General features: G+C 28.3%; 2 protein-coding genes across 2 annotated transcripts in view; one reads left to right on the top strand and one right to left on the bottom strand.

Moving 5' to 3' along the window:
- Positions 1–2,579: 2,579 nt before the first annotated feature.
- Positions 2,580–8,097, bottom strand: LOC100160573 (uncharacterized protein). The gene is given in 3 exon segments (NM_001161973.1): positions 2,580–3,261; positions 6,063–6,417; positions 8,006–8,097. Coding segments are annotated over 3 exon segments (453 nt in total). The 5' UTR covers positions 8,030–8,097; the 3' UTR covers positions 2,580–3,187.
- Positions 8,098–9,232: 1,135 nt separating this feature from the next.
- The window catches only part of LOC100169468 (tachykinin-like peptides receptor 99D), a 49,777-nt gene continuing 46,386 nt past the window's right edge, over positions 9,233–12,623 (top strand). Inside the window, exon 1 of the mRNA XM_008183127.3 lies at positions 9,233–9,396. The gene's annotated coding sequence lies outside the window, so the exon portion shown is untranslated. The remainder of the gene's footprint in view (positions 9,397–12,623) is intronic.

Genomic DNA, 12,623 nt, shown 5'->3' with positions numbered 1-12,623 from the left:
ATTAACCAATCCAACCAAATATTAAATACTAATTTTTACTAATTATTTATACCCTATAACCAATAAAGCAACCATTTACGTATAAACAAAAATGTCCACCGTAAATCTCAAAATACCCGTTTGAGCGCCTCCCCGGGTTGGACCTGGGAGGGTAAAAAATACTTTGCAACCTATTCTCATACATACCAAATATGCCATAAAAATTTCATTGAAATCGGTTGAGCCATTTCGAAGGAGTGCAACGACAAACACCGTGACACGAGATTTTTTTATTAAATTAGTAGGTATATATAGAGTTAAGTGACAGAATAAATTGTATTATTATTAAAATACATTTTTCAATTTATCTATTCAGAGATTCGGCGAACCGCTTTGAAAGATTAAATTTCGTCACGCTTTTTAGTGTAATGGAATAAAAGCAGCACAAACGCACTATAATAATATTATGATGGTAAATAAACACTTTTAAGAAAATAATAAAAAAGAATCATACAACTTGCTCAACTTCATCCAGATGGGGAAGACTTGTCTTTCATCACATTTTCCCCATAGGGAATTAAAAATTCTTCGATGTTCTACCTCAGCAACTTTTCTGGTAGGAAATTAAATCTTATTTGGTATTTTGGGGGTTAAAAATTAAAAATTCTCAGTAAGTTTCAAAAGCGTGGTGAAAAATAAAAAAATTAAGGAAATCGGGAATTTTTATACAAAATTTACCTTGGTGTAACTAAAAAAAAGAAACTTTACATATATGACAGTTTCATAGAATGTATAATTTTTATATTATAATGTTATATACACTTAAAAATTTTCAAAATATTTTGGCTTTTTTTGAGCAATTTTAGGCAATTTTTTTAAAATTATATTTAAAAAAATGTTTACACTATCAAAAATTTGATAGTTCATTACAAGATTCATGGTCAATTGTTATTAGTATAATAAAAATAAAGTTGAGCTTAGTTCCACAATAATTCTTATTTACGATAGTTGGAAGTTAAAATTTTGACGAATTTCATCAACAACCGAAAATTTGTATATTAATGTATTAAAGTTGAAAATGCATAAATATTTTTCTTTTTATCTCTATCTAAGCTTTACAAATGTTAATTCTTATAAGTTTCTCATAAGTTTACTGGAAAGCCACTTTCATTTTTTTGAGCGTTTGGTGTAGGTAAAGAGTTTACCACATTGGGTACGACAATAATTAATTATTCTTCCTCAGTTGATTTTTGATATTTCGTTGTAATTAAAAAACGAATGACCATAGATACTTAAAATGTATACTAAAGACACTTGAAATTTTTCAAAATATTTTGACTCCTTTTGAGACATCTGATATACAAATTTTTTTTTTAGATGTCAAAAAAACTTTTTCGTTAGTTCAAAAAACTTAAAAATTTGTATACAAGGGTTATTATAGGCTTTTAATACATAAATTTAAAAATGTTAAAGTTACATGCGCATGATTTTTTTACAAGCATATAAAAATATTGACATAATAAATTGGACCCAGAATAATAATTTAGTTATTTTGTTGTAATTTAAAAATATTATTCGTGGATACTTGAAACTGTTAAAGTATATTATTATATTTTATACACTTAACAACATTTTCAAATGCAATGTTTTGTTTAAAATTAATTCTACCTACTGTATAATTGTATTACTAATAGTAAAATAAATTACTTTAATTGAAAAATAAATATATCAATAAATTAATATACTTAGTAATACGATGACAGGCCTAACCTAACCGTCTTCGCTGAGAATTGTTTTTACAGTACCTACAATGATTTTATATAACTTTATATCCACTTTTCCACGTTTTTTTTAGTAGTGGAAATTTTAAAGTAGTTAATAACTGCAGTTGTATGACTTTTATAAATAATGTTGTTACAATAATCATATTGATATTATTGATTTGATATAATTACCTAAACATAACAGTATATACTTTTCTTTTTTTTCGATAATTTCAAAATCTGTACATATGTGGGTACTTAAGTGACGACATTTTTTTATTTTGGACATTTAGAAAACCTGAAAACGAAATGGAAGAACTTCCCAGTGACAGTACTTCGGCGTGAATTTATGTGCTTATAGTGTTAAAATTAAATTAGGTTTATCAAACCTATATTATCTAAGCTTTCTAGAAGAAATTCCGGGAATAAAGTTTGTTAAGAGGTTATGAACAAGGGGATTACTGTGGTTTTTTTAAGGTACTTTCTAAACTTGAAATAAAGTTTTTTGGTTGTTCCTGTTATTTTGGTAATTTGGAGGGTTTGACTGTTGAGATGTACGGAAAAAATCAGCTATTAATCTGAGGATTTTATTTTGTAATAACAGAATTTACTGTGGAATTGACTTTTTAGGTAATCCCCATATTTGTATATACTACATCCTAATGTGTTTGAGACGTTTGTGTCAAACGTAGGTTGTAAATAAGTATTTTAGTTTTAAGGTGGATTTTTGAATATTTACCTAGTATTTATCTTTATGCGACTGGAGATGATAAAGTCGACTGTTCTAAATTCTAGTGTCATATTGACTGCGATTTATCAATAAAATATTATATAAAAGCTGAACTAAAAAAGAATTTATTGTTAAATTAAATCAATTATTTATGTTACATAATTTTTCTCAACTATTAATATTTTGATTACAACGCTTTAAAATATTAGGACAAATTGGAAAGTGTAAATGTATGACATAGTGTAAATTTGTTTTATATTATTCAACTAGATGTATTTAAAATATTGAGTTTATACAAATATAAAAAGCTTATCTTTTAAAATAAATACATTTTCCTAGAATTTGGTAATCTTTTATACGAAAATTTATGTATTTTGACAATAGTCTGCATAAGCAGACTGCCTAGGTATATAATTATTACTTAAGTGTTTATCTTAATTAATATTATAACCTTAATAACTATTTTTTTTCAAAGTTATGAGTAATAAAATAACTAATTCGCAATTTAATTTGAAAAAAAAAATCACAATATATACTAATATCAAAACTGTATACCTACAACATATTTGTTTTATACATTGCAGTGAGTACATGTGTGTTAACTATAATATTTCACAGTAAATATTCCTAAATTTAACCAACTATTTTGTTAATTACTATAGTATAATATATTGTTATAATATAATTGTAATACTTTGGTAAGTTGATAAAAGTGTTAATAACGTTTGTCCCAGCCACTTGAATCTACGCCATGATTATTATGATTACTTCCGGATCCTCTGTTTCCTTCTGAAATATGTATTAAAAATACTGATTTTAATAATTTTATGAAAAAGTTAATTATATTATCGTATTATCAAACATAAATAATTATAATAGTCAATGTTTAATGTATGCATTCTGAAAATAATTTTATAATTAAATATTAATATTGAGGATAAGGAACCAAAAATTAAAGTCGTCTATAAAAATATTATGACGTTTGATAAACAAATAAGTACTTTATTAAGCAATAAATGTTAAATAAAAAAAAATTATTCAGTGAAATACTGTAGTCCACAGCTCACAGTCACGATAAACTGTGATAGATCTATTTTTAAAAGTTGCGAACAAAGTTCGCGCTATTAAAGAGTTATCTATAAAATATATAGGTTCAACCAAATTATTTACTACAACAGTTTACATTCATCACAAACGATTTTAAAATTAATAAGTGATGTATATTATAATTCTTAGTAGTATTTTAAAAAAATCGTAAAATAAACTGTTTTTTTTTTTTTTTCTATTACAGCCAAATAAATATTTTATGATCTGTCCATATTTATTCGTATAAAGTAATTTTGTTCTTCATATTAATCGTGCAGATAAGTAACATATTCATTTTACTATAATATGTAATATTTATATTTACTAATATGTAATATTTATATTTACTTTAATATTTGCATTGTTTTCAAATAAATAGTTAAGTGACAAAATAAATAAAATGTCTTTATATACATATACTAGAATACCAAATCAATCCGAGTTCCTAAAATATATTAGTTAGATAAAATAATAAGCAATATTCTTCATATAATTATTTACCGATGAACAATTTTCCAGTTATCATTATATAAATATAGGTAGTATATCAAAACTGTTTAATTAGCAGTATACCCACTGTCAAACAAAGAAAAAAAAGGTTCACATGCATAATATTTAGTATATTCTGCAATATTACGAGTAAACACGTTTACTTTAAGTTTGAAATATTTCACAAATGTCTCGAGACGCTACATCTCGCGAAACGTTTGAAAGCTAAAACTAACATACTTTATATAAATGAAGACAGTCTCTTGACTGCAGCATTCATGACTGCGTCCGTGTACAAATGAACGTGTTCACAAAAGATAGTTCTTTTCCGAACGCCTCCATTCCACCCAGCGCTCTTATTAAGTTATTTACCTCACCCACGTCGCCACGTGATATAAGAGATGAGTTCCACCGGCGCGCCGTCGTTTGTACGCGGATAGGGCCTAGTCCACCCCGCACCCACCCCTTACAGACAGTGTCTCACAAAACTTTATGCATTCCCGAATACACGAAAAGGTGTTTATTACGTAAGCACAACACGCGTCGCCTGAAACCGGCGGTGGCGTTTTCAAGCCTCGCCACAAACCCTATTCGCGTTGAATTCGCAATAATAGTTATAGTTATTTCAATTGCGCATTTGTATAGGTACCGCATTAAGTTTTCATCCTTTTTTTTTTTTATTATTCATTGAATCTATATTTTGAGTTTTGTTTTTTTATCCCCGAGTTCTATATGTTTTAATAAGACTTTTGGGAAATGATTATTCTCTAATAGTTTAATCAAGTTAGATAATATTATGATCTCATAAATATTCATTTCAGGACTATCAGTTCTATACTATATGTGAATATTCTAACATATATATACATATGTATATTTTGTAATAATTCATAAACAGTTTATAAGTTAAAACTAACATAGAACTAATACTATATTTTAGGAAAATGTGTCTATTGCCCAGAAATGTATCATACTTATACATTGTCACAAAGTGAAAAGCAAGATTGTGTGACAAATAAGAGTCAAAGAAAAATACTTAAATTTAATGAAATTAATTAAGGATGATAAGCCTAGAATACGTTTAACAGGTATGTAATAAAATATCAATACGATTTACGGTTTTCATCTCTATATTTAACATTACCGTGGAGTAGAACGCGTGTTGTATTTTTAACATTCTATCCCCTATGACCAATGGCCATTACCAAAATATTAATGTTTTAGTAACTGATTTTTTTTTTTTATATTAAGGCGTAGGTATTATTCATAATGTAGGTATGCTTTTTTAATTTATTATTTATTATTTATTTTGCAAATAACTAATGTAGACGTTAAGTTAAAGCTGTAATGTCAATTTGTCGTTTACAATTACTAATTAAAGCTAAATAATGAACAAATAAAGGATTAATGACATTTGCACTGTATTAGTATTTTCATCCAGCATTTGAAAAAATGACAACAAATAAAACTCAATATTTTTAAAGTTTATAAACTTGCACGTTTCGCAGTTGTCACTATCAATCAAAACTGAATAATATGCCCAACAATATTTTATAATAATATCGGCTTTATTTTTCTTCTTACATAAAACCATGTTATGTAGTTATTATGATGTCTTAAATACTCAGGTCCAATTTACGTCTCACAGAATACACTTCACTCAGATTTAAAAATAAAAACCATAGAAGCAATGGCTAAATCCAGTACATTTTCACTTACATCTATTAAATCATCCAAATCCTATAATACCCGCTCTTTAATCCATCACTACCCCTCAGGTAATCCTTTTCGTAGACTTAAGAGAAAATGGTGCAGAAACTTAAATCTTCATTTTCATAAAAACAAGTTCATAGTTAATGAAATTAAATAAATACAAATCAAATGTTAACTATCAAATTATATAGTGTCATCATTAATTGTAAATTGTGTCATATATAATACGTCATAATAGGGTTTTCGTTTGCCAAAGTCTTTTTCAGCTAGTACCCTGCGGGAAGATGTAGTTATTCACTTACGTTTTTTATACATCAAGAAATGTACAGTGGCTCCAGGCATCGTGTAATCATATCCGTACCGGTCTGGTTCGTTGAAAACGTTCGTCTGGTAGGCCTCGGCTCCCTGCTGCTGTCCACCGTAACCGGCCGACTGCCACCGTGATTGTCCACCGAACGCCGAAGCTTGCCCAAAATTGCCGCCGCCGAATCCTGCCCCACCGCCATACCCGCGTTGTTGGCCCGAATTGCCGCCAAACCCTGGCTGCTGGTGGTGGTGCCCCATCGCACCAGCCCCGTGGTTCGACCATTGCATGTTGTTACCGTTGTACGGATACGCCAGGACGTGACCACATGCGACCATCATGCACAGCAATGCCTGCAACGTGAAGGCATATTACTGAACGATTGGTAGGATAAGTGAAATGTCACGCAATGCGCATCGTGTAATGGCCGTTAGGTATCATGGATATTAGATGGATACAAGGCAGGTATAATGTATAGATACTAGAACGGAAAGTTCGCGTCTTTCGAACAATATCTCAAAAATATCATTTTAATTTTATATAATATAATATTAGAATAGCTATGCATGTGAATACGTTCAGGTATTACGACTATTTAGTCTTACGCAGATTCATGTTAGGCAGATATTTTGTTATACCCACTTTGAAGGCGTACGCTACGCATAAATCATAATGTCTCTGCTAATTCATGTTAAAGTGGCATATACAGTAATATATGATTAATTATAATTTCTAAAATATCACGTAGGTGCTTACAACCTACATACAGCTTTAATCACATCGTGTAATTATATACTTTTATCGTTTCGTCAAAATTTGTTTTTTGAATGCTAAACCCGACAATATCGTACATCTCTATAATCCAATGATAGTTTGGAGCTCAACATTTCTGATTCCTTAAGATGTTGCACTAATAGTATTATTCGTACATAGTTAATACATTATTATAATACGTTATTGACATTAAGGGTATGAAATTAACTTTTTGGATATTTATTTCACGTATTACGTTTAGAACTTATTACTCAAATAATTTCTAACCCACTGATTAGTGCATGCTTATTGCATGCAACTTTGAAAATGTATAAGAATTAGTATGCAGTAAAGCTAATGTTCTTGTTTTCAGTAAAACTTAATTTGGAACTAATTTTCTTCTAATTTCTTAAAAAATATTATGAAATTATTGAAGACTAATTTCTCTCTTATTAATTTTAAATAATAATACCTACTAGCAATAAATAATTTAATATTAATCGTCGACACTCGTCGAAATGTACACAAAAAAATTTCAACAGTAAAAATAAACGCTTATCAATTAATTAATTTATGAAATATTATATAGAAGGAGAATATTATTTTATTCTACATCATATTAATGGTAACATGATTTTTCCCAATCGTTAGGGTTCAATGAAATTAATTCATTGAAATTTAAATGGTATATACGTGTATAATATTGTATATTGAAAGAAAACAACAAATTAAAATACATTAATATTATTAACGTTAAATTTTTACAATTTATATCATCACAATGTATGTTAATGAAAATGCACTAATGATGGCGAACCAAAGAAAAACTAAATGTACAATTCGGCTTCTTTGTTGATCCAAAAATATCCAAGTTTATCCAAGGATAAAAAGTATATATAAATAGCGTTTATAATAACGACCCTGTCAAAAAATCCTGTGAAATATCTTATTTTTGATTAAAAACTAAAAAAATTCGTTAGGTATGTTTATTTGTTTGCCCACGTTTTCGTTTTCGGTTCGTTGACGATGCAAAATATAATGAAAATGTATCAGTCGTATAATAATTAATGATATGTACGTTTAAAAATCGAAAGGAGAAAATCTAACAGATAAATCCTACAACAACATAATACATATTTTATACAGGCCTATAAATTATCCAAACGAAAAAGAAACTTTTGGTCTTACCGAACAGTGTACAGCGGTGATCATTTTATCTTCTTCGGCGGACGAACTGAGCAAATCGACTACTACGATGTATATCGAACGACTGCGAACTTAAGTCTTGTTAAAGACTATGAGCGTTTATATACACAGTTAAAGAGGATATTTCCGAAAACCGTTGACCTTGGCCATCAACCTGGTCGTGCACGTCAAGTCATACCTTCCTCGCGTCTCCTCATACGTCGTACTCGGATGGACGGACAATAATAAAGACGTCTAAAAGCGTAGTCCGTATTTAATTATTGTTATTATTATTAATATGATTGTTATTATCAGACACAGCTCGATGTACCACACAATTATATTTGTCAAAAACGTACTCGCCGCCGTCACCTTGGTCCGCCACCTTCGATATCCGTTGTCGTGACTCATCAGACCACCATTTGCGAATCAGCTGCCTTTTATGACGTTTTATTATAGCGTTTACTGACATTAGAACGAGGAAAACCCACCGCCTCAAGTTGGTTTTTTGCCGGGTTCAGGAAGCATTCTGCACTATAATAGATGGTGTATGTACCCCCGAAATTAACTTTAAAAATAAATAAATAATCATGTGTTGTGTGTGGGGAGCCCAGAGGCGGGTGTTATTAAATTCGAAATCAATGACAAATCGTTGAACTCTAAATAGACCAGTCCGGAGTTCGGTACTCCCAGAATCAGTATCTAGAGAATATAGATAATAATATGTGATTATCTCTGTGGTGCTCCTGATATTATTACATCAATTATTGTTCACCGCACATTCTTTACAATTAATCGCGCATTCCGAATTCCTGAACATTTCATGGTTTACTCTGAAACTACTGGAAAACTATCTATGGACATGCGCTCACTAAATCCCGACCTTTGCTTATATCATATTTGTTATCCGCTGATCAGGTGCTGCATGAAACCTTTTCGGTCATTTTTTTTTTTACCACTCGTAAAGAGTTTTTTGAGAAAAATCAATTCGCATGCCGAGCCTTAACCGCAACAGCCCTTTTCATCGGCGCCGTTGAGAATATAAAAAAAAAAAAATCAAAATTACTCTCGACGAGAACTTTTTACCAAAAAACCGCCGGCACGGTAATACCGTGTCGCTGGCAAAGCTGCCAGCGTGGTGTCTCGTGCTTACGCCGCCAAACGTCGAACGCGCCTCAACGGCAGGCACGACCGCGTTCAGTATACCCGGAAAAGCGTGCGGTGCGGTCACTTCCGAAAATTACGGTGTCCGTTTTCGGTCGGACCGTTTAGCGGTACATTTGTTTTCGTACTATTTCACGTCCGATGAAATATTTTGTTCGATTTTAGGATTTTTACTTCATCGAAATCGTTTCTATAATAAAAAAAATAAATAAATAAAAATCAAATATTTTGTAAGTATATCTAAATACGAATTTATGTTCTGTTTTTTTTCCTCGGTGTGTTAGTTATTCAGTAATTGATAGCTTTCTTCGCGTATCTGCTATATTTATAAAAAAGCTGCAGTATATATATATATTATTGTGTGTTTATAATCAAATCATTATCATAACAGATTTCCTAAGCCAAAAAAATCGTAACTATTTTTAAGTTGTATATTTTCGTTCTTGATTTTTCAAATTCCGAAATAAAGTCGTAACGCCAATATTGAGTAAAAATTAAGTATGAAGTCATTTTTACTTATCATAATATTATTATTATCTTTATATAGCTGTTAAATTTCTTATTAGAAAATTAACAAATAACAATAATTAGTCTTGGACACATTCCCAATGCATAAAAGTCAACATTTTATCATAAACGTTTATTCGTTATGATATCATTTTTAAATAGCTCATAAAGAATGTGATTTGGTTTAACATAATAAAAAGTACGTTCACTTAATTTAAAATTATTTTATAATGATCTGTTCTGAATGTATTCAAAAGAAAAGGATATAACATAATATTCTCAAGGCTGTTTTAATTCTTGTTATTAATTTGATGGTTTTTAGAGACAAACATTTAAATAATGAGATGATATTTATTCGCTGAGCTCTATTTTTAAATACGTGTAAGTCATTAATGTTAAACAAAATATCAAATTATTTATTAAAAGTGATAATTGCTTACACGTTTTAAAATTAACGAGATTTATTAACAAATTAGCTACAACAATCAATTACTTAATCATATATTAATCATGAAATATTCATATAAACATAGAATATAAATAATCATATTTATATTTTATAAACAAAATCGAAAAGTAGGTCCATAATATTAAAGAACCTAGGTATGCATACGCGTATATTAAGGTATTACAATTGTTACCTTAAATAGTTTTAAATTAAAATAATTGGTTTGCTTGTTGCTATTTGAGATTTTAACTAAGATCTAAATTCTGGAGATATTTCTATCAACTCTACTTTGGTTGTTTCTTGAATAATTATTCTATATGGAATATTTTTTTAATTCTATGGTTTGTAAATACTAAAAAATAGAACATGATTAAATAATTCATTTTGAAATAGCATATTAATATGGCTATGATAAACAAGATTTATACATCATAAATATAATAGTATATAATATATTATATCATCTTATACTATAGGTACAAATATATACACTTTTTTGTTATTCAAAATAAATAATTACAATCTATACAATATAATAATTCAATAAGCAATAAAGATTTTATGATTAAGTGACGTGTGTACCTAACATAATTGGGAAGGCACTCAGTATGTGCCACTCGACAAAAAATAAACTTATAATTTAAATAATTTATATTTAGATATGTACCTATTGTATTATATAATATATATATGTTACGGAAAAAGTAAATGTACGATATACATTATACATATGAATTACATATAAAAGCTACAACTGCCGTTAAATGTCTGAATTTCTAGCTTTTACCGATTGGACTTGGTAATTATTCTAGGATATACAAAATAATTTGGTCCAATACCGAATTTTAGAATAAACAATCCAATCCATTATGGAGATAGTTCAAAATTATTAAAAAACATTTTTTATTTTATTTTGTCTGTATAAGATCAATATTAATGTTTTTTTTTAAATTATAAATAATAAATTATAAATTCCAATTAATTACGAATACAATCTAAACATAATACAAAATAACAATATAGTACTATTATTATTGCAACAAAAAATATATTATTTATTAATGCATATTGTGTATTATAGCCACAGTGATATCAAGAATTCCATGACGATTTTCGATCGATATTTACATCGGTTTATAATATATTTTTTTAAACAGTCACAACTTTCTAACCCGTGTCTACCTGTCAAGGCAAGTTATGTTACCGCTTGTCGAATACCAATTTTATTTGCTAGTATTACTTCTAAAAAAATTCGAAAAAAATGTGAATGAAAAATATTGAGAGTTTCCCCTCTTTTGTAACTAGACAAAAGAAATCTCCTACCACACTACTTGTATGACGCCAAAATATTATAAAACATAGTTTTACTACGACAAACGTCTAAAACTAAATTTCTGAAATGGTATCAATAAACAGTACATGAAACTATATAAAATAAAATATATTTGAATTTTTTTTGACACATAAAATTCATATTTATATTATTTCGAGAGTTTGACATTTGTGTCGATTCTATACCTACCTATGTCACTATATTTGTGCAGTCGGATAAAAGTGAACATTTAAGAACGTGGACACTTTATACTAGTATATTGTTATAAACATACATAAAAATATAAAATAAAGTACCTATATAGTATATATAATATAAATACGTCTAGAGTCATAACAAATTATTTAAAAATTTTGTAAGAATTGTATACAATTTTAACTTAATTGAGACCTAAACTCGTCTAAGGAGGGTTTCACTATATTATATTATATTCAACCTACTATAATTTATTATGACTTGTTTATGTTATAGACATTTTATATGAAAATTGTACTTTATAAAATTTTAAAAATTATTGACATGACTTTATAATTGTATATTTGTATATAATATTATAATACATATAATACATAGGTACTTAATACTTATCTTATATCATCATTACTTATTCGATTGGTGCCTACCAATAATAATGTTTAGATATCATTGAACTTTATAAAAATTTTAATATAACTTGTCATGATTTGATTATATTATAATATATACCTAAATACCTTATAGGAATACTTTGTACGTTTAATATGTATCCATATAATAGTACAAAGTATGATATTGAAATGAATATTTTTACCATACCATATAAATAGTGACCGTTTATCGTTTGTGTGTGATAAAAACAGCAATATACCTACTCCAATTTGTTTTGTTTGTGATACCTATTTTAGGATATTAGTGATATATTATTTTAGTTTGAACTCTGTATAAAATGTATTATACTAGCTATAGCCTATAAATAATAATAATAGGTAATACCATTTAAGGGGGCTGCAAAAAATTTTGTCAAAAATTAAAACTAATGTAGATTTGACCAATCTAAACATTAATTTTGTTTGTTATAATGTTTTTCAATATATTTAAATTCCGTATCATAAGATAAACCTTAAGGGGCTGGAGGGGGGCTTCAGTCAATGAAAAAAAAGTGACTTTTAGACCAATAAGCTAGACAATTC

This window comes from Acyrthosiphon pisum, chromosome A3, assembly GCF_005508785.2.
Source record: "Acyrthosiphon pisum isolate AL4f chromosome A3, pea_aphid_22Mar2018_4r6ur, whole genome shotgun sequence".
NCBI classification, from domain to species: domain Eukaryota; kingdom Metazoa; phylum Arthropoda; class Insecta; order Hemiptera; family Aphididae; genus Acyrthosiphon; species Acyrthosiphon pisum.
This window is presented reverse-complemented; position numbering and strand designations above follow the sequence as displayed.